Genomic DNA, 27937 nt, shown 5'->3' with positions numbered 1-27937 from the left:
ATAAATAACACACAGCTGAGCTGCCGCCGCTTTTGAACACTTTCTACAACGTACAAAGTCCATTTGCTGAATAATTGTGTGGTGTTTCGGCTTGCAAATGGCAAATGAGAAAACAAACACGCGGCCCCCGTCGGCCGTCGGAGAGGAGCACGATGCATGACGGAAACACTAAATAAGACATTTTGTCTGCAGGTTGGCTCCTGCGGAGGCCTCGGCTCAGCACTCAGAGGTCGGGAAGAGCAACAGGTGCAGTCGGGCGCCCTCGTTGCTCAGCAAGGTCAATTCTGGATTTGAATCCAAACTGGGCTCTCTGCTGCCTGTCTCTCCGTCTTTCCTGTCTATCTCTGCCAAAGCTCCAGCTGAAGCAAAAAATAAATATTTAAAGCAGTCAAGTGCGCTAAAATGAACAAAAGACTGTCTGACACGTGAAGGAAGTGCTGAATTTAATGGACCATACAGCTTCTCAGGCTCTTCAGCCTCAGGACAGATTGTCGTTGTTGGTCCCTTCTGTACTAACACATCGGTGCAGATTTCTTTGGTTGAAGCTGCTGCTGAAAAGTTTGATCCCTTTCTGAAGTATCAGCCTTTTAATGCGGTTCATTCATTCATTCATTGGGGAACTTATTTTTCCATGATGAGAGCACTTGAAGGCGTCAGCCAGGGGCAGCAGTACTGAGCTTATGAGAATTTCACTCTTGTATGGAACATTTCCCAGATGCACTGTGGATATAACGTGGTGTTAAAACAAAGAAGTGCCGTGCGGCCTCATTGTTGTTGCTAATCTGTTAGTTTGAGGTTGAACCTTTAACTGTAAAATTGAGGTTGATTTTGGTGCGAAATACATTTATAAAGTGTAAAAATAACCCTGCATCATTTTCCCATCAGCTCCTGCTGCTCTTTCCTCTGTGTCATAACTCGTCACCTAGTGGCATCTTATCTCGCAGATTATTGGGGCTTTACTTACTTTATTTTCTTTCTTTCAGAGCCGTTCCTCACAGTCCAAAAGCCGACGGTTATTTATTCCTCTCCGATAAATGTGGAGTCAGGGTGAGCTGATCCTTTAGACCCCCTAAGCTTGAGCTGGTTTTCTTCTACAAAGCTCAATTAATCCACTAGATGTCAGCAGAAAGTCCAACCTGGATGGAAGACAAACTGCTAACGGTTCAATCCAAATCCAGTGAATCCAGAATCACTGACAGAATCACTTATATCTGCAGGAAATCTGACCCCTTTCATCCCCAATCAGCTTTTTGCTTCTCATCATCAGCGCTACACCCTCAATGTAACTCGAATGAGGAGCAACGAAATCAGTTAACGTACTTAACTGACTACCTGAGTGTCCAGAGGTACGCTAAAAAATACTGTAAACCTTGAATACAAAGATTTTCCGGAGAAGAAAAACTTGCTAACACTTTTATTATTCTAAGATCTGTCAAAAAGGAAATAAATAATCAGTACAAATTCCAGTGCTGTGCTACCGTTTCTGAAATTCTGCAGTCAGGGACCGGGCAGCTGCAACTGTTGAAAAGGTCAAATAATAAAAAGGTAAAAATAAATAATATGCATGGTTGAAAAATTCCAGGGCCGTCTGAGAGGCAGGTTATGTCAGATTAGTCGGACAAAACCAGAAAACTGAACGGAGAGAGTCTTTACGTTAAGTTGTCTTTGGGGACCTTCGTGGTCCAGAGCTGGGTTTTTCTCCGCAGTGACGCAACAACCAGGAGGTCCTTTCTCTCTCTCATTGCTGAGCTGAAGCACTGCGAAGGCATCAGGCAAAGTTAGAAACTCTCTCACCTCATCTCCCAAAAAAAAAAAAAACGTTAGGTGGTTTCAGCTGTGAGGTCCAGAGGTTTGGGTTCAGCGTCTCTGCTGCTCAGTATGTGGCAGTTCGTCAGCGGTTAGGAGAGAATGGCAGGAACCCATCGGAGTCCGCACTGATTGTCCACGCTGGCCGAGCGCTTCCTGGCGGCCCGCCGTACGTCCTTGTACTTGTCGTCGCACAGCCTGGAAATAGCCTGGAGAGAAGAGTCCAGCTTCAGAGTGAAGAAAACGTACTCAGCCGTTAACATCAACTCAGGTTTCACTGAAACAAGCTGACCTCTAGTTTTTGGGCCTTGTCCCTGCTGAGCGGCTCCAGGGGGAAGCTGAGGTTGTTGGACTCCGAAAGCGATCGCAGGTCAAAGTAGTACTTGGCGTAGACGCTGGACGGCACGTTGATGTTGAACTGCAGCAGCTCCAGGAACTGCCGCTCCAATTCATTCCTGCAGAGAAGACGATTCACCTTTTTGCTCAGCAGAAACCGAATGAATCCTGATCCCATTTCATTCCACCACTCACATGTCTTCCACGGTGATGTCCTTCAGGATCTGACAGTAGTCCACGTTCCAGACGGCCTGGTCATCCCAGACCTTGGAGGCCAGCAGGATGGCACCCAGAACAATCCTCTTCCAGTTCCCGGGGCAGATGTCGATCTCTGCGTAGGTCAGCAGTCTCTCCAGGTAGACCTGCACCACAACAACAACACGGAAAGACAACGAGAAAAAAAAAGAACCCAGCAACAACATTTTCAGAAGCAGAAGGTTTCAGGTCTGCTGACCTAACAAGCTCTCAACACGGTGGACGATGTAACTTTATATTCACGCTCCACTCCGTATATTCACGGGCAGATGAAAACATGATGGAGGATGCCAGAGAATCCTACCAGTGTGACGATGGCGCACTCAGCGGTGAGCTGAGCGGCGCTGAATAGCGTCCTCACGAAGCGGTAGATCTGCTTCTGCTCGGGGTCGTGCCGGTCGTAGTCCAGCGGCACCTCAGACTTCTGGAGGAAGAAGAAGAGGAGAGGAGAGGAGGGGATGGGAAGGACATCACCATGATAATTTATGATTCTCATAATAAGAGGAAGGCTGGGAGAGGAGATCGAGTTAAGGACAATCTGCAAATCTTACCGAGAGAGGATGAAGCTTTTCATCAAATATATCCAGCAGCATTCCTCCGTCTGCGTCCCTGTGAGGACACAAGACAGTCACAAGGTTGATTTATCTGTTTACAGCAGCTAAAGACTAAATTTACTGTGTCCAGATGTTTGACAGGGTCACTGCAGCAGCCAAAACGGATGGTGGATAAAAGTGTATCTTACTAATACGTGATGATGATGCACAAATGCATTTTTAATTGATGGATATTGATTATAGTAGTTCTCTAATGTCACAACTAAGGCTCAACACACCTAAATTCCCATTTTCCTTAAAGGTCACATAGATGCGTATCACAAAAACATCACTCACCTGTTTTTTATGTGGTAGTAAATCGCCAGCGCTACACTGTCAAAAAAAGAAATAAATAAAATGAATCACTTTCACTTTTTTAAATGAATTACAGGGAACTGAATCAAAGACATCATCGCTCTTTTATTGAGGCTTTCCAACCATTTGATGGTGTACTTCAGGTTTGGCTGGCTGACTGTGTTGTCGTCGAGGAAGATGGTGGAGCAGGAGCTGTATTTCCGCCTCAACATGCCGTGCTGCGCGCACACACACACACACACACACACAGTGAGTATTATTGGCCTGTTCATGTTTATGTCTGACCCACTGAAAGCCTTTAAGGGAAGCAGAATGGCTCTTTGTAGCGTGTAGTTCATTCAGGGTAACACAAAGTCCAGCAGTAAATCAGTGGTTAATAACACAGATTCGTTTTGTGCAGAGAGACAGAACAGAAACGATGGCACACTCACATTATTGATGAAGAGGCTCTTCCGTTTGTCTTGCACTGCAGAGGGAAACGAGAGGTTTTGTCAGAAGATTAAATTACCGGCGCTGGCAGCAGCACAACGATGGAGCGCAGAAACCTCAGCAGCGAGAACGCACTTCAGGATGATTACAGCTCACAAAAGAAAATCACTTTGTTACAGCAGCTGAGCAGAGTTAGAGGAGAAGATGCTGTTAAACCACCAGAGGGAGACAAAGGTAGACTCAGGACTACTCACCGCTCCGACAGGGCACCTCTGGAAAAAAGAGCAACCACAAAGTCTTTTATTTTATTTTACAAAGGCCTTCCCGACTGCTCTGAATCCAGGAAACACACAATATCAGTGTTTGGTTGAGCTGCACGAACAAACCCAGTCAGTTTTATAAGTGAAGGACCAAAAGTTAGTTAAATTATCTTTATTGACTCATAAACATTATGTATTCTTATCCTCTTTTGTTTATTAAAAATATATTTTAAAAAGCTCAACTAAACATCAGATGTATCCCTTAATATCCATCAGTGTGTGGAATATATCAAACTGAATTAACCTGACAACATCATCATCATATGAACTGATTATTTATCTACACCAACATCAGCAAGCAAACTTTCTGCTGTAGAATCCCAGATGTATTTTTTCAGAGCCTCAAACTCAGTTCAGATGCCTCTCAACAAGGCCAGTTGAGTGACAGAGATGAAATTAATTTAAATCCAAAGCTCATTAAGCGAGTAAACAATGAACAAAAACGGACTAATAAATCCAACCCTCTGAGATAAAAGCTACTCACCGTCGTTCTGGGATTTGCTGAGGAATAAGGTGCTGGCCCGCGGATGGTCCGACGGATTGTACTCCATGTTCAACTCTGTCAAAGCACAAAGAGAACGGGTCATTTGTGTGACACACAATCTGCTGCAGCAGCGATGTGGCTTCCTGCGACGACAGCAACAGAAACAGATTCATGAAAATTTAATTAGGAATATTTTACTGTTTATTCTTTTGCTCCATCGCTTCCTGCTGTGTGTGGCTCGAAGCTTGTTTCTTATTTTGCATTCAGGTATGACTCATGCTGCCATCCAGAGCTGATCTGCACTGTTGCCTGAGGCCAAGGGCCAGAGACACATCTGTGTGTGCATCTAATGAAGCGTGAGGGGATCACTCTTTTTTGTGTGTCCTTGTGCCAAAATGCTTTGTATCCCCCCTTCCTTGCTAATAACAGCAGCACCTTCACAGCCAGCACTCAAACTAAAGATGGAGTTTAAAATCACAGTCTGTGGAAGCAGCTGCTGCAGGACGTCTGACTGCGGGGGAGTTACAATGAGACTACCGCTCCTGTTTGCAGACAGAAAAAACCCCAAACAATCCCATCCAGAAAATCACACCGGGCTTCAGACAGGCGTCTCTTTCCGATCACCTGACCAAAACCTGTCCGGATCCTCAGATCTCCTTTGAGGCACCACCAAATTCAGTTGGGTCCAGCTAACAGCTGTAAAACTAGTTTATTTCAGTCTAACTAATAACCTTCTGCATGATCTCACTTCCCTTCACTGACACCTGAAATGCATTATTCTGTTTTTTTTTAACCAACTCAGATCTCCTGCATGATTAAAACAGATTCAAAGTCTGAGGACGGCAATCCAGGCAGAAGCAGCCGTCTGACAGGGCGAGTGAAGGGTCGGCCCAAAGAGATGGATTTCTGACTGAAGACTTTCAAGCTCGGCTCCCTTCTGGGTTCATCACAAACTCAGCGGCCCGCCGGGCTGAGCAGACTGAGCTCGGGTCAGCGGCCTCGAGCTACAGTAATCAGGACTATCGCTGCATCCGGGCCTGACTTCAGCATCCGAACAACACCGACCAGCACAACAAAGCATCCGCCGACCTCCATAACCGAGCTTCCCCTCAACGCAACACGAAGTTATTGATCGATAAACTTGGAAATCTGGTTGTGGTCAGAAAACAAACAGGCTGACCTTTTCCAGTTTATTCTGGGAGCGGTTTCTGGTGCACATGGTGACGCTAGCCGTGCTCAATACGTTCCAGTTCTCTACTTTCTGCTCCAGTTATTCACCGATTTTACACTGTGAGGAATTTTTCTGTCCCTTTATAATGCAGACACACACTTTCCTGTAACTGTGGAATCATTTCTCAGAGGCGTCGCTGATGTGTCAAATACATGACACAGACCACACTTTGCTTAATAAATCACTGCAGGCTGTTTGTTTCTGGAAAAACACCAGGAGTTATTATTTAGATTTATATCATTAAATCTGTCAGGTTTTTTTTTTTATTATTTACTTCGACAGAATGAGAAGATTTATTAGTTTCTTTCATAAATTTTTGCTGAAGTATATTTAGATCACTGAAAACTTCTCCATTTGAATACATGAGCTCTTGATTTTCTGACTTCCTGATTGAATAAAAAAAGTATAAATAAAACGCAGACCTTCAAATGGATTTAAGTCTGGAAGGATTCGGCCTCGTGCTGGATTCTGCGGACTGATTGAAGCCTTTTTTTTTTTAAATAAATCTGACAGGATGTGACCTACTACAGGCCCCCCCCCGGCTGGAACTCCCGGGGCTCACAGCAGCTGGTGTCGGGTGTCGACACGCGATATCTGCCGCCTGAAGTAAACCTTAAAGAAGACTCTGCACAGTGAAACAGGAGACGCCTGGCTGACCTGTCAGCTGGCAGGCCTACCTGTCGGCCGAACTGTTCTTACATAATGAATCAACAACAGACGCACTCTGCTCTCAGCAGCCACATCCAGAACTGCACTGCATCCCCACCTTTCTTTCTGTCCAATCCGACTTGTGGTGTTTTGTGCTGGATGTGGTTTTGGATTCTGTATCTGCTTGTTTTGAGCATCTTTTCTGTGTCGGTGTCTGATCAATGAGCAGTTTGTGGCGGCCTCAGCAGATACGTCAGGTCCGTCTCTGGCCTTGTTCAGTTTTCACACGCTGAAAATTGAAACCAGCGCCGTGAAGCAGAATGCAGGAAAATGACGGGACCGCAGAGCTGAAAAATTAATCTCCTTCCTTTAAGTTATCAGCTTTTAATTTCAGCTCTAAGTCAGAATCACCGCCAGACAACCAAACAACACCGAAGACATTTTTTTACTTTTCGGTCAGCTGTTCAGCCCACTCAGCGTTTAAACGCCATGTTTTCTCACGGTTTTGTGTTCAGTTCACTGAAGTCTTTGGTTGCGGGTCATTGTTGTGTTGTGTTGTTGTTATTGGGCTTCATCGGCCTCCGGAGCAGCTCAGCCTCTGCAAACACTTTGATTTCCATCTGCGCTGTGAATGTTGTTGTTGGAGTCTGCGGAGGCATGAAGCCCGACTCGCTCCCACACAGCCGGTCAACATCAGTCAGTTCCTCCAAAGTGAACTAAGTGGAATATATAAAAATACCCCAACATATTTAAACCACAATATGGGTGAGTTTCCAAACAGCACAGCAGTGAACTCAGTGAGTTAAACAGCAAAATGCTTTTTCATTTTGGATGAACGAACCCAGTGGCACGTCTTTAGGTTTAATAAAAACCAAATTTAAAAAACTGTTTGGTTGTTCATCTTTATCGTGTACCTTATCTCACACACACACACACACACACACACACACACACCAGGTTAAACAAACAGAAGTGGCTGGTACACACAGTTTTCCTGGAAAGAGAAAATGTCCTGAGAAAGCAAACACGCACTCATTACTGATATTACTCCCACTAAGACACAAAAACCAGACGTCACCATTTCATTATTCTAACAAAACGGCACAACAAACCTCAGGCACCTGACAAATGCAGCGTGCATGGATTTTTGTAAAAGCAGGAATTATGAAATAGTTTTCACCTTTAAAGGTCACAGAGTTTTGTATTGGTATGAAGAAAATAAAAATCAGATGGTGCATGATGAGTGTTTTGTTTTGTTTTGTTTTGTTTTTGATCGGTTTTGTAAAGATAGCTGACGTCGTCCTTGTTTCATGGAAATGAGATCAAGCCTTTAAAGTGTTTTCTGCCTTGGACAGCTCAAAGACAGCAGCACGCCTTTCTGAAGTGCTAATTAGGCGCAGAGCTAATTAGACTCATTACTAGTCAATAAATCAAACAAGGAGCCTCTCCTGTGATTATCCCGGCGCTGAGAGGAATAATCTATCATCAACAAAAAAGAAACTCAATGTTCAGACATCAGTTTGGGGTTTTTTCATTATATTTCCAACTGGAAGCTTTAATAGTTGTTTCCCCTCCTGCTAACATATTGAGCCAAGCCACTCATCTGTTCCCGCTGAAACACACGACTGCTATAAAAATAGGATCAGGATTTTATGTGGCTTCCACAGAGGAAAGAACTGGATGTTTTGTGCTACTTCAGCAGGAATCTTCGATATGACTTCATTCTCCCCGGAACCAGAAACAAGGCTGATGGAAAGACTGTGAGGTGATGCCGGTCATTAGTGTGTGTGTGTGTGTGTGTGTGTGTGTGTGTGTGTCCTGTTCTCCACCTTTCACTTTCGTCGCTCACTCATCTTTCTACACAAAAACTCACTCCTGGAATACACACCACATATTCTACATACTAAAACCAAAACTATAGCTTTTCAACCTTTTTTCCGCCCAATTTGACTTTGTATCTTTTGAGTTTTAAGACCATCACACCTTCTACTGGCGTCACTTTCAGGCCTCCACTCTGAGTCGGAAACAACAGATGCACAATTTTAGAAGACACATTGCCACTCAAATCTGCTGCCTGTAGAAAAGAAGGAAAGAAGAATTAAGAACGAGGTGCAGTTAACTTAAAAACGAGGCATGTTATGGAAGAGACCACGTTCTCCACGCTTACTGCAGAAACCTAATAAAGAGACAACACCAGTGATTAACAGACTTCGGTCAAAGAATATTCCGGTACAGGCCCCCACACTTTGGTCCAATAAACGCTGCAGCATTTTTAAGGACTGGAAGTGAAGCCAGCCCAAATGTGACGAGGCCATTTGAAAGCATAAAACTGCCACATTATGGTGCACGGTTTGTTTCATGACAGGCCTTTGAAGCAAAATCAATACCAGCAGGCTCAGGTGTTAGCTCTAACCCGAAGTCCAATCCAAACTAGAGGAAGAAGCCCTTTTTGGCTTCAGTTCTGAGGAAGCTTCTTTGGACAAGACGCAAAACATCTTCACATCTTCTTGGATATGACGACACGACACAGGGGTCACCAAAGGGGTCCGAACGCCGTGGCTAAATGGAAGCCCGTCAGCTGACGCCTCGCAGAAACACAGTGTGCTTTGTCTCTCTGTCTCTCTCCCTCCGTTTATCTTCGGGGGGGGGGCAGTTATCAGCACTGCTGTCTTTGTCCTCCACCCCATTTCCCCATTTCTAAGCAGCTCATCATCAAAATGATGACAACATCTATCTTTTCAAATGAAAAGTGAGGAGTCAGCTCCAAAGCTCCAAAAAGTCTGTTACCTTACATTTTCCTCAGGTTTTATTCTGTCATCGTTCAGAAAGCGCCATCAAACCGTAGAAACTTCAAACTGTCTGCTGCCCCATGTGACAAAAACACTCATCCTGTTGTCTAAACTGATCTTTTCTGCCTTTTAAGGCGTATATTGATCTGATGCTACGTTTAATATCACACACAATGACAAAACCTGTCTCTTCAGAAACACATAAAAATGTGAGAGCCATTAAAAACAGCAAAAACAATAAATAAATAAATAAATAAATAAAACATCCTCCTAACAATCTAAGCTCTTTCCTGAAACTCGAGCCAGCAGTTCAGCTCTGGTCAGGCTTGATGGTGTTACGTAGCAAAGTGATTATCTGTGCTTAACAACGGAGGGTCAGACTAAAATCATCACAACACAACAGCCCACACTGACGGACACAACTGTGTCGTTTTACATTCACATTTCAATCAAACTAAACTTCCTAAAGCTTCCAATACGGTTCATGCTTCCAAAAACAAAACAGGGTAAGACGTCATGATCTACTATTAAAGGTTTTAAACGGTGAACCTGAAGTCTTTTCAGGTTTTCCATCACTCCTTGAACCTTTTAATCCTGTTTTATATGCGACAGCTCATCCAAACAAGAAAATAATCCTCCTAAGCAGTTTTTAAGACTGCGATCAAACCCGAGGCAGAACTTTCAGCATCTTCATCTCACATAAGACGACACTGTTTTACAGTCGCTGTCATTCTTTTTCTCAGTTTAATACCAAAAAAGTGAATAAAAATAATGAATCATGTTACTAAATGAATGGTACATCACAGTTTGGTGCGAACAGCAACCACAGGAAGACCTCAGTCCGATTGGGAATGTCGATTCACTTCTTAACTTCAGTGCCTTTGCTGCCTAAACCTAAAAAACACATTTTTTTAAATGTGAAAATCCAAACGTTCATTCTGTGTGCAGGAGTTTCAGGCCACCGTGGCACTCTGGTCTCTACGTGCACAGATCCAAATAAAACCTTAATGCACCACAGAGAACTTCAAGGTTTTGATGCAGAAGGCCGGCCCTGGATCAGGAGCAGATGATGTCTTTGAAAGCAGCGTGTCACGCTCTAAATTGAGGCGTTAATACTTGGCAATCATCCGTCCCCGGAGGTTTCTCCTGTCTGGTCTGACGCAGACTCACAGCTGCCTCTCTGGGCTTTTTCTTTAAGGGGGTGAAGACTATTTCATTTTCTGACAGTGCAGATCCTAATGAAGCCCACTAATCTCCATCATACTGTCTGTGAACTCATAACAGAGCCAACGCATTAGACACGCTCCGGTTTCAATCGGAGGCAGACGGCCTCTCAGCACGAGTCTTCTTTAGTGCCGTCAAGAAGCGTGGGCTCATTGTCAATCATCCGTCTCTGGAGCTGCTTCACGTCACATTTTCTCCTCTGCTGGGACGGCGTCTGGCAATCACACATCCTGTTAAAGTAACGCCACAAAGCAATTTTGGAAGAAGGTAAAAGAAAAATATCCATTTTGCTGCACAATCAGGGTGATGAAACGACACGGGGCCCTGCCACCGCCGAAACTGGAGTCACAACAACACCACAAGCATCCGCCGTAATATCCAAAGCACTCCTGCTAAAAGCATCCACAAATGGCATGTGTAATGTAAGTGGCATATACGCTGGTCGAGTTTACAGGAGGGAATGACATCCCTGATCAATGGACATGTTGAGTGAAAGGCTCCAGCTGCCATCGATCCGAGGAGTCGATTCACCTTCAGCTGGCACCGGCAAGACAGAATCCCAAAACTACAAGGAAACCTTCTGTTTTCAGACGAGTCCCACAGTCGCAGCCGCTGGAGAGCAGTTCAGTGGTTTGAAAGTAGGTTGGCTTTAATATTTTAGCATCTGGATTTTGATCAGAGAAACGTCTGTTGAAGAGCGAGTTTTTCCACTTAATCTATTTAATCTACTTTATTCAGCTTTTTTCTTTTCTTCTGTTTGTTCTGCAGAGGAGGGGATTTGGCTTCTTCTAAAATAACTGCCTTTACGTTGCTGGAGGAATACTATCCAGGCAGGAAGCAACAACATCATCTCCTGCCTGCAGATGAGAAATATAAAATATCTGCATCTGAGTTGTGACCACAGCGAAGCCAGACAGTCAGACAGCACACCTCACAAACATACAGCACAACGTCGGCGATAAGGTCTGACTTCTCAGAGTCGGCAGCAGCCAGAATTCATCGAGACTAAACCTCCAAGACAAACAGAGCAGTGCTGCAAAAACTTTTTGATTTGGAAAAGCATGTTTCAAAGGAGTGGCGGACGACTTATACAGTTTCTGAGGAAATCCATTTAGATGAGATGGCCGGCTGGTAGCTGAAAATAGGCAGCCCATTTAGCAGGCATTTTCCAGCGTGAATGGGTCAATTGTAATGCATATTAGCATGTTTCAATGGAGGGGGCTGTATTCCATAGTTGCAGTTTCTTTCATGCACAGGCTGAAAACAAAGACGCAGCACAAAGGAGTCTGCCCTCATGAGCAGGATGCTGCGAGGACACATGGGAGGGGAGAAAAACTTCTCCATGTGTGCTGATGGCAGATGATTGTGAGCTGAGTCTGTTTCTCCTCAATAAATCCCACAGGAGGTCAAGGGTGATCATCCGAGACTCCAAATATCTGGAATATCTCACAGAGTCAGAATCTCCCCGGCCCCTTTCACAATAAAGTGAATTTGTCTTTAACACTGACTGAAGCATTTTCATTTTTCTAACTTGATATTCTCTGACAGAGTATTTCTGAGTATGTTTAGATGAGATGATGTTGATTTGGAGTGATACAACATTTGGAAAGCTCACACGAGCTGAAAATCCGCCCTGCAGTTATTGTTTTTGCTCTCCCCCCATTTAAAGCTGGAAAAACGTTGTTATTTAGAGAGAGTGAGATCCAGAACTTCATCTGCTTACCGTCCACCTTCTCCCGGTCGCTGATGTGCTGCAGGTTGCAGGCGGTCTCCTCTCGGCTCAGATCCGACTCCTGCTGGTACGACTCCAGCCTGGAGTGGGCATTTCTGCGGAGCTTGGGGCTGGAGGACACGCAGCAGGAGGTCGTGGCCCCCATGTCTCAGCCCTTTTCGAGGCAGGGCTTGTGTGTGTCGTCGATCCGAGCTCGATCCGAAGGAGGCCACCGCAGATCACCGCCGCCTGTGCGCATCCGGAGAGCGGCCGGCGCGCATGGATCCTCCCGGTGAGAGAGGGAGACAGGAGGGAGGAAGGAGTGTGTCTGTGTGTGTGTGTTGGGGGGGGGGGGGGGGGGCGGTGAAAACGTCCAGGCTACCGGTAACAGCTGATGCGTCCTGCCCCCGCCGCTGCTGTCCCAGACATCACCGAGCAGCGTCGGGCCGGGCGCACCGGGAGGAGCGGCTGGATGTCACAGCGGTACACCGCCAGGGAGGGCTGCAAAGCCCCAGAAAAGGTTCCGGTTCAAGGGGGAGGACACAAATGAGAGAGCAGAAAGCTGGAGGGGGCGGTGACAGAGCCGGCTGAATGATTTGGGGTTGATATTTATTTCTGTGAAATCAGATGTAATGATCCAAAAATCAGTAAAATACAAAGGCCCACTTGTATGATGCAGAATATTTGTTCATTTGAGAATTAAATTCCAGCATTAAATGAGATGACCTCTACATGTAGATCACATTCAGAGTCAGCTGATTCATCTGGAAGAAACTGGAATCGGTGTGGTGATCGTCATGGTTCCTCCTGAGCAAAAAATAAATGTGTGACACATTCAGGGCCAAATGTAACAACCAAAATCTAAAGAATTTAAAGAGCCAGTCACTGTTTGTTCCTTCTAGTGATGCAGTCTAAAGCCTGAATGTGGGAAATTTGTTGCATAGATTTCAATCAAAATGGCGCCATCTGCTGGTCAACTCACAACAACAACAACAACAACAACAATAATAATAAATGTGCATAGATTAATCAAACACAAAATTTAAACCTCATAATAAACTTGGAGTTGGACAACAATTGAATGTAACACAACTTAGATCTCCACGTTTTTTGGGATATTTCCCACCAGGAACAGCCGGACTGACAACATTTTGTGTTGTTTCAGAACTTTTTCAGAACCAGTGTCCACAAAATAAACACGGTGAGTTCGTGGTGAGTGTCACTACGAATTCTGATCAAACCTGAAAAACCAAATCCGGTTCAACACTTTCTGCCGTTTTTCTTCCAAGAATAAATGAGAAACAACCTGCATTTTAAAAACAAGTGTGATTGTACTGAAGTCTATGGGAAAATGTCCATACTCCTTACTTGATTTATTCGTTTTCTTGGTCTCTGTCTTTAGTTTTAAGCCTTCTTCGAACCAACACCATGTTTATTTAAAAAAAAAGGTGCCATTCAGAGGAAAACTGACTGTAAAGCAGGATGGATTGGATACTGGACAGAACCAGATCTCAGTCCTCCTCAGCTCCGCCTTACACTCGGTTTTGGTGACACAAAAAGTTGTAGAAGAAGTTGTGTGAGTTCAACACACCTCATCTGGGGAAAGCTGGCTGCAGTGACCTGATCGTACATGCTGAGGCCTGCACATGTCACAAGATTTTACAGCGTGTTCAGCACATCAACAAATCATCAATCGAAGCAATACCGTGTCAAATTGTGTGCTGCTGGAAAGATTACAGCGCACGAGGCATGAAACCTCTAATCTAATTTGAGTGAAACATTCATAGTTCGAACTACTTTTCAGCTAAATGTTTCACCTGATGTTTCCTCTCCTCAGAACTGAGCTTTCTGCTGCAGTAGTGAGAGCCGAACAGCAGAGGTCGTGCTCGACTGTCACGGTGAGGAGCAGTTGTCGTTGCCAGGATAGTCGGCTGTCTCTCCCTGCATGTGGGCCACCAGTCTCTAGGTGGAAATTTCCACTCCAGCCACACTGGACCAAAGGCCATGAGGATGTTTGAAAGGCAACAAAATGAAATATTCAATAGACTCCCACACTACAAGTCTTCAGCCCACTTCTGCTCTTCTTTGCTTAAGTAGAAGAGAAAGAGAAGAAATGCCGTGGATTCAAAGTGTGCTTAAGGCTGAGTGTTAAAAATGTAATAATTCATCATACTATAAACTGCACTGAAGCAGAAATCCCTCCTCTTGATTTTAATAAATGCTGCAAATAAACCTTCAATGATGCCAGCAAGGTGGAATCCCACTTCATTGATACTTCTTGATGTGTACAAGTCAAACAAATGAAAAACAAATGAAATCAAACCAAATGAATCAGATGTCTGTCAAAATGATGTATTTATGTCAAATTTGAAGAGAAGTAGAGAGTTGAAGAGATTCAACTGATGCTTAGAGAGCAATCCCAAGGTTTCCCACCTGTGTGCGTCTGTGTGTGTCTGTACGGTGCATGAGAAGGGGAATGAGAGTTTTGTATGGTTATGCAGCATGTGCCTGCAAAAGATAAAGAAAGAAAGCTAGTGTGTGTGTGTGGGCGGGTGTTGTATGATTGTGTGCATGTGTGTGTCTGAGACAGTACGATAACAATGTGTTTATATTGTGCACTTAGATGTGTGTGTGACCGCACTGCACCAAATTCAGGGAAAACAACTAATCCCATTGCAATAAAGAATCGCACAGAATTATCTTTCATCACTTTCATCGCCTCCGAGATCAATGCTCTGTCGGCGGGGTTGCTATGGAAACTGCTTATTTTCACGCACAATCATGAGGGTTTTTTTTTTTTTTTTTTTTTTTATAAATTTGTTTCTTTGGCTCCTGAGATCTTAGTTGGCATGTAAAGTCTTTCTAATGTTGTTTTCAAATCTTTCAGTGAAATTAAATTTGATATGTTTAAACACACAATCATTTTGAATTTCATTTGAATTTCATTACACTTTTGATTTGTCACATTCAGGGCGGGCAGAGGGGTGCGGTGAGGAGCGGTGGGGGGGGGGGTATTTGTCCTGCACTTTGTATACTTGATGTCATCTTGGTGTTTTAGTTGTGTTATTCACACCATTTAAAGAGGAACAACATTGGTTTACCTCCAATCTCACAAACACAGCTTTGCATAAACACGCTCTGGAGTACCCCAAGGCTCTGGACCGGGTCCCATTCTCTTTCTTTCAAACCCAAAAAGTTTGTTAGTTAGTTTCATAAAAACAACAGAATAAAATGCTGCTACTAAATTTTCTTATGTCAAAAACATTTAAGTTATTTAAGGGAGAGTATAAGTAGCTCTTATACTATCTGTCGCACAACTCTCGGTTAAATAACACAGTCTTTGTCATATTAGAATTTAGTTTTTTATTAGATAAACAAAAAATAGTTCTGCATTTACAATTCAAACCAAGAAGTACACCAAGGTAAGAGAAAAAAAAAAACAAACATAAATTTAAGTGATATCTAAGGAAACCTGAAATTTACTGCTGCAATATAGCATTTCAACAGGAGGGACATTCGGTCATGAAAACATGCGGCAGCAGGTCCTTCTGGTGGTAAATATGACGACTGCCACAGGATGATTCATGCTGTTGTCACTGAGCGAAACAGTAGTTAAGCACCTAACTGCTACTTAAACAGCTTTGGCAGATGGTCTGATGCTCATCCTATTGTTTTCTACAGGCCAGACAGGCAAATATATTCAGTGGAATAAACTCACAGACACTTCGCCATACCAGCAGAAACATGAACACAAAGATGATATATTATTCCAATTAAATCTCTATACATTTAAAAAAAAATGAGAAAATAGAGGAAAAATTGGCATCACCCTTTAAACAGAGCATTTTAATATCCAGCCAGAATCAGATATCGGTTAATTTAACAACAGAACAAAACAAAAAGTAAAGCACAACAGAGTCATTTCAAAGGAAATGACCAGAATGGTAAATTAATCTTGAATATGTTTTTACAACAAGTTAATAGGTAACATTGGCTTTCTAATTTCTATAAATTTGTGGAGTGAATTTCTTCAAATAAACGTAATTGAATATTAAGTCTAATAACCTCCACGCTTTGGTTCTTTCTGTGCTTTTGACCAAACAACAGTCGTGTGATGTCATTTCAAAAAAACGACGGCAAACTCACTTCAGTGATTTAAAAAAAACTATTAAAACTCTTCTGGACTTTTGCAAATGCAGGTTTGATCCAGACAATGCCCGTTTAAAGATGACACTGAAGTTCTGAGCATAAACAGCCAAATGTACTTCAGTGGTATTCCTTTAAAAAAGAAAGAAAAAAAATCCCCAAACACTTCTAGGAATTCACGTCACCGACAAAACACCGGAGGAAGCTTCTCCTTAACCGAGTTTTCGTGTGATGAATGAACAAATGAACCAGTGAATGCATGAGACGACTAAGAACAGAAGCATAAACCACATGGATGAGTATCAGGTAAACTTGGTAGAGTTTCCTGATTGCAGCTGGTGGAGGATCCGCAAGCTTTTTTTTTTTTTTTTTTTCCCCTGGTCTGACCTCAGAGAAACTTGCTGCTAGCGAGGCCCGACTGACCGGCCGACCGTCCTTTCGTTCTTTTTTCTTTTTCGCAATCTCTGTCCTTGAGCAGTGCAAATTTCAGGAAGCACCTGTATTTCCTCTTCCTGTTCCCTCTTCTTCAGCCGGCGGCTCTCATTGGCCGGCCTCCCACCATGTGCGGCAGTAACAGCAAGCACAGTGTGTACGACACTTGAGTCTTCACATGCAAAAGAGCACAAGATGAGAACAAGAGCGAAACTGGCAAGCTCGAGCTATTTCGAATTCCTCAGGACACTTCTTGAATTCTTGAATTTGGCGTAAGCCATTTCTGAGTGAGCAGAGAAACAAAGACGGTCAAAGCAATTTTTGTTCCAGAGTCTTCTCTGTTTTTTTTTTTTGTTTTTTTTGTGTGTGTGTTTGTTTGGTTGTTGTTTTTTTATTTTTGTTTTTTTCCATTTTGCTTTAGCAGTTTGTAAACGACACCGTCTTCGGCCTGTCACCGCAGCCAGCCAACTGCTACTCAGCTTTGTGGCAGTAAATGTCCTTCAGCGCTTTCAGCTCTTCAATCAGGGTCTTGTTTTGGTTTTCCAACACGGCCACGCGGTTTTCCAGACATTTGACGTACTCTTTCTTTTTCCTGCGGCATTCTCGAGCCGCCTCCCTGGAGAGGAAAGGGAAAAGGAAATACGTTTGAGTCTCCTGACAAAAATTTGTTCTCAGGTTTAACAAAGTGCAGAGTTCTCTCTATCTGACATTAGCACATGGACAGAAGTAGAATCAGCAGCCTGGGCTTTTGCACTTCATGTGACTTCAGACTATAAAACCTCTGTCAAAGTTTCCACTTCCAAGAAATCCTGCGTGAATTGTTTCATTTCAGATCACTAATTAGTCAGCGGTTCAAATTTCATCCCAACAATAAGAGTCGACCACGTAGGGCTGATTTTATCCAATAAAACCTAAAGCTCCCACAGCTCCATCACAACCTCCTACCTGTTTTTCATCAGCCTGACCTCCCTCTTGCGGGTGATCTCTTCGGCGTGCTGTGACGAGGGGCTCTGCATGGCGCCCGGCGACGAAGCCATGACGATGCTTTGTGCGAGGCCTGAGTTGGGAGACCGCAGCTGGTAGGTGGGGATGTCTCCTGTGGCAGCTACAGGGGGGGAGAAGGACAAGTTAGAGACTTCCTTTACTCCTCTTTTATGGTGACACGTCATCAATGAAAGGAAACAATACGTTCTTAAAATCCCAGAAAACATGCCAGCCAACAATTACACTGTTCTTCCTGCCTGAAGGGAGAATTCCAACCGACCTGGACTTGTATGTTTTTTGACTTCAGTTCTACTTTCTTTTGTCTTTTTTGCTCCATTGTTGGTCCTTTAAAATCAAAATGTGCGGTCGCCTCAATTCAAAGCTGTAGAGGGAGCTGATGAATGATGATTATTTCAGAGTAAATGAAAACTTGCTTACTGGGTGAAGATAAATAAGTAATTCATGCTGTGGGATGACAGCCAAGTGGCTGTAACTGTAGGAATGGAGGTGTTGTGTTTGCTGAAGAAGCTTTGGGCCCGTCATGTAAATACTGTTAGTTGGGTTAAATAAGATACAACATTGTGCATCTCGCTTATATTTTGTTGATGATACACACACACACTTATTTTCATATATCAATTAGGTATTTCTGATTTTGATTTTGACTTGTTGGAGTTTTTTTTGTTTAAATAAGGTGTCCAAAAATGTTAATAGTTGATCAAATCATTTAAGTGTAATACACACGGACACACACACACGCACAAAAAAAAAACAAACAAACATATAGCTGGTTTTTACTCCTGGCTCTTGCTGCAGCACTTGTGTGTGTGTTCAGTGTGTTACGTTGTGTTTGTCAGTAAAGATTATTGAGAAAGCAGCAACAAGCATCATTCCTGATGTGGCTTGTGTGAAGTCAGAGTTGAGTCATCTAATCAGTGACTCAACTCTTAACTCTCTCTCTCTCTCTCTCTCTCTCCATTTCAGCTTCTTCTAATCATTTTGTTCCTGAGAAGTTTGTCTGTTCCCCCTCTATCCTGTCCACACAAGAGACAGCACATGTAAACACACAGACACACACACACAGCGTCTCTCTCACTGGGATAACAGACTGACTCGGGCTCTGCTGACGTCAGTGTGTGCGTCTTCACTCGCCCGGTTTGCATTCTCTCTTCCCTGCCTGGTTTCTCTTCCAGGAAACTGAAGTGACGTCAAACAGACGACTATCTTACCCCCCGCCCCCCTGCTGCCACCCGCCCGTTTACTTCTTACACCACCAACCCCCCCCACCACCCAGCCTTTCTGCCTGACAACCACCAGTAGTAGGTCAGAGAGCAGACTGAGTGTGAATGCTCTGTGTGTGTGTGTGTGTGTGTGACGGAGGGAGAGAGGAACAGAGTTAGTTTGTCAGCTCTGTTTTGCCTCTTTTACAACACAACCCTGACCTGTCACACTGAATCAGCTGCCGGCAGTCACATCTGAATTTTACCATTCATGGAGCAGAAATAATGAGAAAATTCAGTGTTTCACGGATTTAAAAAGAATAAATGAAATATTGTAGTGTAGCTGGAAACATTATCTCAGAATTTCCTTCATCTCATCTGCAGGTGGAACCTGATCACACTTCACAACCCTGACGGGAAAACAGGCGTGACAACAAACTAGCGACATCCATAAACACGCAAGCAAGAAAATACATCACCGCAAGAAATGACAAATGAAGAAAAACCCCACCTGACTCAGTCTCATCCCCAGTTACCGCCATGTCTTGTTTCCAATAATCCAGCACAACGGCAGCAGAACACCTCCACAGGAAAAAAAACAAAACAAAACAAAACAAAACAAAACCGCACACACTCCTCCACTACTTGCTCCTCTCTGTGCTTTCACTCCAGCCGCTCTGCTAATGCTCTTCTCCCTCCTCGCTCTCTCTGCATCAGAGTGGTCACTCGCCAGCTTTACAGCCTGATTACAATTACAGGCATTGACATCACAATGACATCACTCCTGCCCGCTGAAGTCAGTAAAACACCCAGGATTAGTGTCCTTCCCTCCCTTCCCCTCCCTCGGAGCAGGCGCTGAAGTAGAGAAACACAATGTGAGCCAGGCGGGCAGCGAGGGAGGGAGGGAGGGGTTGTATTTTTAGCCCCAGTGACGCAACTAGAGAGACGCTCAACAAACAAGAGGATATTGTGTCCCAAGTGGCTGCCGTGCAAACTGTTGAGCACCCTGATTGGACTTTTTATGTTTCTGTGTGTGTGTGTTGAAAGAACGGAGGATAACTGAGGTTTTACATTATTTGCTTAATGTGGTAACAACATGTCTGCCGCTGAATCCTGAATCCAGTGATTTAAGTTAAGCCCGTGTGAACGGATCCTATTTACTGTTTGAAATACTAATGCCAGAAGGGTCTTTGATTGGGGAACCCCCCCCCCCCCCCCGCCAAAAAAAAAAAAAAAAAAAAAAAACCTCACAGCACACAGGAAGTAGAACTTCTCGCATTTCCTGTAACCAACAGATTTGTGCCAAAGGTCAGAAAATTACTGACGCATTGCACATATAAAATAAATAAATGCCCTTATTATTATTATTATGAGTCAAATGATGATGTCAACATCAGAAACACTCCGAAACATCATCACATCATCACAATGAGTTCTATCATCACTTTCATGTTCATGAGCATGAAAACTAAACGTCAATCTGAAGGGAACAAGAGTCTGTTCGAGATGTTTGACACCTTTTAAAGGGTCAAGTGGCAGATCCAGCTGGACTTGGCAACAGGCTACTTTGTTGTGACATCACAAAGTTAGAAAATTCCTGACAGTTTATCAGGCAGGAAAGAGACTGGCCGGCCCGGAATCGAACCAGCAGCTCGTCTACTTAGGGGGAATCGTGCCCACATGGAATGTGCCGCTGTCGTTGGCTGAAGGTTGTGACAGAGCTGTGGGAGCTCCCATGAAGATCTACACGTAGACTCCAGGTGATCTTTAAAATACCTGGCACCAAATTTTGATTTGATTCCCATTTTTTCCTCACATACGGCTACAAAACTGCACGCCGTCCGTTCATAACCTGCTGCAGAACTAAAACCAGAACAGAAACAAATCAACCACACAACAAAATGAGTTTCGTTCCTTCGGTGTCTGTTTAGCTTTAAATGTGTTGCTGTTCCTTTCATTTTCTTCACTGATTGGGTTTCTCAGGTAGAAAAACTTCCACTCTCAGATGTTTCGTCGCTCCCACCCATAACTGATTCCTGCCAGAGAATAAGAATAAACTACAGACAGGCCCATTCACAGCTGATCTTCAGAGCGCTCTCCGTTCGGCTCTACAGAAGGACTCAGCGACTGTTCCTTCTGGGTACAGTGTCTGTGTGAGCCGTGTTTGAATCCTCTGGGATAAAGAGGATCAGAAAGGAAATCCACAGCTGAACACAGAGTTGGCAGACCCTCACACAGAGGCTTCTCATGGTGCAGAAAAAAAAAAAAAAAAAAATCCGTGTTGGGAGATTTAGTGAAGAACCTGATTCTGTTTTGGAGCTGAACATGTGACCCGCAAGATCAAAGTCTGTGCGGCTTCTGGTAAAGCACAAAAACCTCAGGCCTCACGATGACTTAGCTACATCTGAAAGTCGCAGAAGGTTAACAATCACTCACCATGAACATACAGAACACAACACAGCAGAAGGGACGAAGACAGCTCGAGGTGGGTCAGAAAACCGAAGCAGCGACAGAGTTTGTACGACTGAGAAAGCAGCAGATCAGCAGACAGCTAATAATCTCAGACTCCAGGTACGACCACATTCACTCAGATCTGTAGTTAGCAGTTTTAGTTTTATATCATATTAAATTATAGGTTTATATTTCAGACAGAAATTCCAAAAGATCTTGCTGCTGACTGCTCAGTGGTCAGAGAAACCATCCCAAAGCCAAAGCAGTACGTTTACGGCCATTTTATCTCCTTTTTCCATAGTGTGCCGTGCCATTAGTTTTTGTTTTCTTTTCACAGTTTGTCATTTATTACGGAATCGTAGTGTGAGTTTGGAGAGCATGTGAATTATTTCTAATAACCTCATTTTAAATTGTGTCTGTCTTTTTGGAATTTAAGTCATTTGCGATATTAAATTCCTCGATCGTAGTTCAACTTGTTTGCAGCTGATTTCCATTTTCCATCCTGTGGCTTCTCATTTTCATTTACAGAGAAACCTATCAAAGCCATCCCACAGTTTTAATTGAGGATTACTGTTCCCTCCACCAAAGAGTTTATCTTTTCCCCGCAGGATTTAGCAAAAAGTACAAAAGTATTCAACATATTAAAATGAAACTTAGACCTGCTTCAAAATCAAAGAAGATAAAGGACCTTAAAAATAATTGGCTCTCAGATTAAAAACCACTCTGAAGTCCGGTGCATCTTGTTGAGGTCTCAATCAAAGAATAAATATGGCCGACACAGATTGGGCTCAATTATATACACATCTCTGTAGAAATAAATCCTATTCCTCTGGCTGCTGCATAGAGTAGCCCTGATTTTCTAAAGGGTTTCTACATCTTCTGAATCTAAATGGAAAGGGAAATTTCCATGTATTCCTGAAGCCGTTGAGCCCTACCTTGGATGAGAACCTGTCCCCCCTGAATGTAGAACTGCTGTGGAGTGTTTCCAGGCTGAGCTGCACACTGCAGGATGGCGGCTCCGGGCTGCGGGGTGGGCGAGCTGGCCACGGTCACGTCCTGACCCCCCTGAAGGCCTTCGACTCCGGGGCTGCTCAGCTGGATCGCTCTCCCTTGAGTGATTGCAACTGTGTGGTATCAAAGTTCAGTTACAACCAGGCTGACTGATATAAAGCAAAAAAAAAAAAAAAAATCTGTGGCTTTGCAGGACATGAAGCTTTAAAGAAAACCTGCTCATTATTATAAAAATCTCACACAGTAACTCACAGCAGGAAAGATCCAGCTCAAACCTAAAAAAGATGATCTCTGCATTCATGAAACATCATTTTTAGTCTCTTTATGCTCCTGACTTCAACGAGAAAGCAGCCTGAATACACTACAGCATAATTAGGGACAGCTACTGAGGCTGTTAAAATCAAACACGGTTGTATACCTAAATTAAGTTGATGCAGGAGTCTGCTGGGTCTTCTCTGTCACCAACTCTTTACAGGAAATGATCTATTGACAGGAAGTGCTCAGAGGCAATGACCTCATTTTTCAATGTAAGTTACAGCTCTTGACATTGGAGAGGAGCGAAGCAGAAAAGCTTGTATTCTTCCTCAGGTAAGGTGTGCACTGACTGTATTGTCCCGAGCTGGTCTGGTAGATGGAGGTGGGCACAGACGCCGAGGCGGCGCTCGAGACGGGCGCCCCCTCCTCCTCTGCATTTTCTTCATCGATTTTCGAAACTACCGGCGAATCGGAAGAAAGCTCATTGAGGATTTTCCTGCAGGAAAAGAAAATTCAATAATAAATTCTTCCACAAAAGATTGTTAAACTCTCTAGAGCTAAGCTTCGTACAGCGCAAACCTCCTCCTGCCTGCCGCTTGTGTCACCTCACCGATAAGACGGACGCCTGGAGAGAATCTCCCGTCTCTTCTGAGAGTCTGCAACCGACTCCTCATCCTCCAGCTCTGCAACAGCAGCAATCTGTGGAAAACAAAGGGGGCTTTTTATTTCAAACCCTGAAAGGTCCTGTATAATATACTTCTCTGCTGTTCAGAGAACCAAGAACCATCTCAGCGTAGTTTGAGGTGGAGCTCTGGTAAGAGCAGGTCAGTCAATCAGAGGAGAGGATCTGAGCCTCTCTCTGATTGGCTGGATTCATAAACTATCAAAAAGTTAAATGGATAGGGAATATTTTTATAAAAAGTGAAAAGCAAATGAACAGGCGTTCTCTCTGTCTATTTTTGCTGGTTGTGAACTTTCAGGCTTAAAAAACGTCTGGATGACGTGATGCAGCCGCACGCAGGCTCTAATTTTTTGACGACGAATAGTTCTGTTTCAGAATATAATCCTACACCTGCTTCTTCCGTTATACTATTTGGAGACCTGTAATCTGTTCAGCCATCACATCTCTCTGCAGAGCATTTACAGATTTCTACACTCTGTAATTATGAGGTGAAACCCTAATTTCACTGAGCATTATCAACCTTTCGCATCAATACAAAGATTTACATCCTTTCACCAAAATTGCATGTTTGTTGGAATAATAACAAGCATGGACTGCTTTTGTGTCATCAACCAGTGAGCTATGATGACTCACACTTGTACACAATGGTTGTGTGTTTAGCAGTAAGGCGGCCTTGGCACTGACAGAGGAGACACGTCAGATTTGTCAGGTTAAACAGAGGAGTGTCCACGTCCGTTTATTGATAATTACAGGTGCTGATATGGAGTCTGTGCTCGCTTAGCTTAATCCTTGAAATCAGAGTTTTTGAAAAGTAACAGAGTGACTGCATTTGTCAGAGCTCTCCTGCTGTGCTCACAGCCGTCTCCAGTTCAATAAGCAGGCTCAGTCAGAGCTGTGCAATAAAAACCAGCAACACAGATTCATTTCTGCGACAGTGGAAATATTATTCTGAAGCTTCTGCAAAACCACGATGGAGAAAAACTTGTTGATGAAACATACTGATATGAAATTGGTTCTTCAAACGTCTTTGTGGTCTGGACCTGCTCTAACTTGCTTTGCAGATTTGAATCTCTCTCCTCAGTAATTTTTCTTGTGAAGACACTTCATGAAATGACAACATAACCTCAAGAGGCACATATGAAAATATCCGTTGAGATGCCTCAGCTGATAATCTTTGATTTTCTTCTTCTTTAACCGCTGAAAGTACTGAATGCACCTGTGCTTCTTAAACACATCGGTTGCACTGCAGCTCCGGGCCAGCGTCACGCTGATCTAAACTTCCATGTGTTTACGTTTGTGGAGTAATGGTATTGTTCAGACACAACAACAACACCTCCTGAGGATGAAGGTTAGACTGATGAGCTTAAAACCTCCAGCTCCTGCAACTCAAATAAATCCTATTAACGGGTCCGGAGTTCCTCCTACACACAGCAGCTGAACACTGGCAACATTTTACTCCTCCATTTCTTCTTTTTGTCAAATACTAAAACCGGAACTTGAGATTTGGACTTAAATTTGACACAATGCTCCACTTGATTTAATCAATTACGATTTGATCATTTTTGTTTGTGCTAAGCATGCGTACTATCGCTTTAGAGCTCCGGTCCGTTTGGAGTTCTTTTCTGACAGAGTTATTGCAGGAATGTGGCCTCACCTGTGCAGTCTGGGCTTGTGGTGACTGTATGACTGAGGTCTGAGGGGCCTGGATGACTCCTTGGACCTGCACTGTCTGACCGTCAGACAGATGAACAACAGTCACACCTGGAGACCCGTCCGCCACAGATACCTGCCAATCAAAGCCAAGATCCCGAGATATTAAGATAACCAGAGGAAAGAGGAAGAGGAGGAACCACCATAACCATAACCAAACTTCTGTCATTTTACAGTGCTGACTGAGTTCACAACAAGCTGTGTGCGCCTGTGTGCGCACCTGAGGAGGTGGGCTGGCTTCACTGAGGTTCTCGTCTCCATCCGAGTCATTTAAACTGCTGTCGAGCTGAGACGATACCGAGGTGTCCATAATAACTCCCCTGGAGAGAAAGAAGTGCAGATCATTGACAGAATTACTGAGGCCGACAGTCGTCTCCTCCAATACTATTATCAAATAAACAGACAAATCTAAACACACATTTCCCAGAACTAGTCGGGCCACAGTTCTTGCCCTTTGTAAACAGGATATTGCTTCATGGATAAATCGTAAACTTTTGATACCTGCATCAAACTTGGATTTTCCACTTTTTATGGGCTGGTTTGCTGCAGAATAAAACACACTTCAAAGCTGCAAAGAGCAAAAACTCTGGAGGAACAAACCCCTTTTTTTTTTTTTCTTTTTTTTTTTTTCCCCTCCGTGACACTTCAAGCAGCCAAACAGTTTGCATTCAATATGATATTTTTTTCTCAACTGTTTTGATTTATCTGCCAATTTGTCATGTGGTCATGTGAGTCATAGAGATCTGTCTGTTTCCCATAAAGTCCTTTCTCTTGTGTTTCATTAGGGGTTTGCAGTATGGCATGTTTTCTGCACTGCCAGGCAGAAACCACCACAATAAATAAAATAAATTAAAGTTGTTGTTAGCAAAGACAAGGAACGTAAATGAAAGCTGGAGGGAAGTTTCTGATTCTGGAGGCTGAAGCTCAGGCTTTTTTTTTTTTTTTTTTACAGCCACAGGCCCCCCGTTCGCTGCAGCGCGCCGTTTTCTCAAAGCAGACGTGAAATGAAACACACCACAGTGACATGAAGAGAAATCCCCAAACACACAACATAAAGTGAAACACAAAGTACAGTGCATGACCTGTTGTAGTCAAGTTGCACAAATCACATAAAGGAACTTGAATGTAAAAATTCACTTCCCCCTTTTTTTTTTTTTTTTTTTTTTTTTTTTTGTGAAACAAACTGAAAATTACAGCAGCACAGAAAATTAACATGCTTCTTTTTCTTTCTTTAAAAAAAAGTGAGCTCTTCAGGTGGAAGTGATATGTGCCATTTTTTCCTTTTTAAATATTTTATTTTGAAGCGATATCCCTCCTTATCCGTGTTATTCTGTGTGACTTGACGCAGCTCTGTAAACTGAAACAGGCAAAAGCTGCCAGCTGAAGCCACTTTTTATTCCCCCCCCCCTTCAGGCTGGGAGTGGTGGTGGTGGTGGTGTTGTTGGGGGGTAATTTTTCTCAGGCCCGGACTCTTCATTTAAAATAATAAATAAAAATAATACCATCCATAATGAATAATAATATCAACCATAAAGCTCCGCAGCGCAGGCGGTGTTTGGGCAACTCTGCCCAAACTGGCGCCGGCCAAAAAGTGCGACAGCTTCTCGGTGACTTACCGAAGTTTGACGTCGTCCGCCTCGTCACGAATGACGGCCCGGGCCTCACGTCGTCTCCACGTCAGCGCTGATGATGCTGCTGTGCCGAAAATGTCGACCGACCAGTCGGTTTATGGTCGAAGAGTGTCGAGGCGGAGCGAGAGGACTCCCCCCTGAGGACTTCCCCGATGGCGTGTACAGCTTTATTAGCGTTATGATGATGGTGATTATTATTATTATTATTATTGAAGAGTGGAAAAATTGAAAATGGTTTAATTTTTTTTTTATATGGACATGTCAGGAAGATTTTGTATGAGAAGATAAATAATAATAATAATAATAATAACAATAAAGAGAGAAAATTAACCCTTTCATTCTCCTGTTATGAAATCCTCCCTCAAAAAAAGTGTTTGTTTTATTCTGTGGGCAACCCTTAAACAGATATTTTTCAAAGAGGAAATATGAAATATGTTGTTAACAAAACAATGTGAATACAGATATGAATACAGATATTCCTCCCCTGCGTTGCACTCTTGGGTTTGGGGACTTCTTTTTTTTCCGGTGACTAGCATCCACTGTTGCACAACTTTGAAATGAAGACTCATCCATATAGAAAGAAATAGCTTTTGAATTCCTCTGTACTGACCAGAATGCATGAAAGGGTTCAGAAATATATAATTAAAGCCAGTGTGTTGATGGTGGGTTGGTGCAGGGAGATGTCCCTCAAGGCTGATTTGGTTTTGTTAGTTTTTTTGCTGTGATCAGGAGCATAAAGAAGCTCTAAACTGTATAGAAATCAACTTTCTGCTGGGAGTTACTGTGTGAGAATTTTGTCTAATGAGCAGGTTTTCCTCAAAGCGTCACGTCGTACCAAGCCACAGATTTTTTATTAAATTTTTTTTTTTTTACTTTATGTCAGTCAGACTGCAGCCTGGTTGAAACTGAACTTTGACACCACACAGCTGCGATCACTTTTAAGAAATGCATCGAGCCTGTATTCAGAAACCAGAAATCAGACCTGCGTCTAACGGGTTCCTCCCTGGCCCCCGGACCAAAGACTACTCTAATTCACAAAAGGAAAAAGAAAATGTGACATTGGTGATAAAATAATATTATTAAAGAGTCAAGTTCTATAGCATGTTTTTGTAACTAAAGATAGGAAACTCGAGCAGCTTCAAGTCAGCCACCAGTTCATGACTCTGATTTCTTATCATGTAGATAAATCAGTAATTTAATGAAACATCTTTGTATTTCTCTTTTCTTCCAGGCATACTTGTGTTTACAGAGAGGAGATTTGTCGCCACCTGCTG

General features: G+C 43.3%; 2 protein-coding genes across 8 annotated transcripts; both read right to left on the bottom strand.

The window, feature by feature from the left end:
- Positions 1–1782: 1782 nt before the first annotated feature.
- On the bottom strand, positions 1783–12403 carry LOC115057821 (cyclin-Y-like). 4 transcript variants are annotated; one of them, XM_029525038.1, is made up of 11 exons: positions 12154–12403; positions 4539–4613; positions 3989–4006; positions 3737–3771; positions 3429–3523; positions 3288–3323; positions 2949–3006; positions 2702–2821; positions 2338–2504; positions 2099–2261; positions 1783–2015 (listed from the first exon to the last, which is right to left on the bottom strand). In XM_029525038.1, the coding sequence occupies exons 1-11, from the start codon at positions 12305–12307 to the stop codon at positions 1899–1901; spliced, it is 1038 nt and encodes a 345-aa protein (XP_029380898.1). In that variant the 5' UTR covers positions 12308–12403; the 3' UTR covers positions 1783–1898. The 4 variants fall into 4 exon arrangements, with proteins under 4 accessions (XP_029380898.1, XP_029380897.1, XP_029380896.1 ...); XM_029525037.1 differs by lacking the exon at positions 3989–4006 and having other exon boundaries at positions 3731–3771; XM_029525036.1 differs by lacking the exon at positions 3989–4006.
- A 4220-nt stretch (positions 12404–16623) lies between these two features.
- On the bottom strand, positions 16624–26757 carry crema (cAMP responsive element modulator a). 4 transcript variants are annotated; one of them, XM_029524754.1, is made up of 8 exons: positions 26649–26757; positions 25253–25352; positions 24977–25108; positions 23251–23339; positions 22991–23136; positions 22310–22498; positions 17665–17824; positions 16624–17335 (listed from the first exon to the last, which is right to left on the bottom strand). In XM_029524754.1, exons 2-8 carry the CDS (start codon positions 25340–25342, stop codon positions 17191–17193), a joined length of 951 nt encoding a protein of 316 aa, XP_029380614.1. In that variant the 5' UTR covers positions 25343–25352; positions 26649–26757; the 3' UTR covers positions 16624–17190. The 4 variants fall into 4 exon arrangements, with proteins under 4 accessions (XP_029380614.1, XP_029380615.1, XP_029380616.1 ...); XM_029524755.1 differs by lacking the exons at positions 25253–25352; positions 26649–26757 and having other exon boundaries at positions 23211–23339; positions 24977–25103; XM_029524756.1 differs by lacking the exons at positions 22310–22498; positions 22991–23136; positions 23251–23339; ... (1 more) ...; positions 25253–25352; positions 26649–26757 and adding an exon at positions 19435–19765 and having other exon boundaries at positions 17665–17854.
- Positions 26758–27937: the final 1180 nt, after the last annotated feature.

The sequence above is a fragment of the Echeneis naucrates genome, chromosome 17 (assembly GCF_900963305.1).
Source record: "Echeneis naucrates chromosome 17, fEcheNa1.1, whole genome shotgun sequence".
In the NCBI taxonomy this organism is placed as follows: domain Eukaryota; kingdom Metazoa; phylum Chordata; class Actinopteri; order Carangiformes; family Echeneidae; genus Echeneis; species Echeneis naucrates.
This window is presented reverse-complemented; position numbering and strand designations above follow the sequence as displayed.

What these genes read in the sequence shown, in the direction of transcription:
- LOC115057821 (XM_029525038.1), bottom strand. Translation starts at nt 12,307, where the DNA reads ATGGGGGCCACGACCTCCTGCTGCGTGTCCTCCAGCCCCAAGCTCCGC. An exon ending in AAAAGCTTCATCCTCTCTCG is followed by an intron (nt 2,822 to 2,948) that starts GTAAGATTTGCA and finishes TTCTTCCTCCAG; the next exon opens with AAGTCTGAGGTGCCGCTGGA. An exon ending in GACATCACCGTGGAAGACAT is followed by an intron (nt 2,262 to 2,337) that starts GTGAGTGGTGGA and finishes TCTTCTCTGCAG; the next exon opens with GAATGAATTGGAGCGGCAGT.
- crema (XM_029524754.1), bottom strand. Translation starts at nt 25,342, where the DNA reads ATGGACACCTCGGTATCGTCTCAGCTCGACAGCAGTTTAAATGACTCG. An exon ending in CACAAGCCCAGACTGCACAG is followed by an intron (nt 23,340 to 24,976) that starts GTGAGGCCACAT and finishes TGTTTTCCACAG; the next exon opens with ATTGCTGCTGTTGCAGAGCT. An exon ending in GTCAGGCTGATGAAAAACAG is followed by an intron (nt 17,336 to 17,664) that starts GTAGGAGGTTGT and finishes TTTCCTCTCCAG; the next exon opens with GGAGGCGGCTCGAGAATGCC.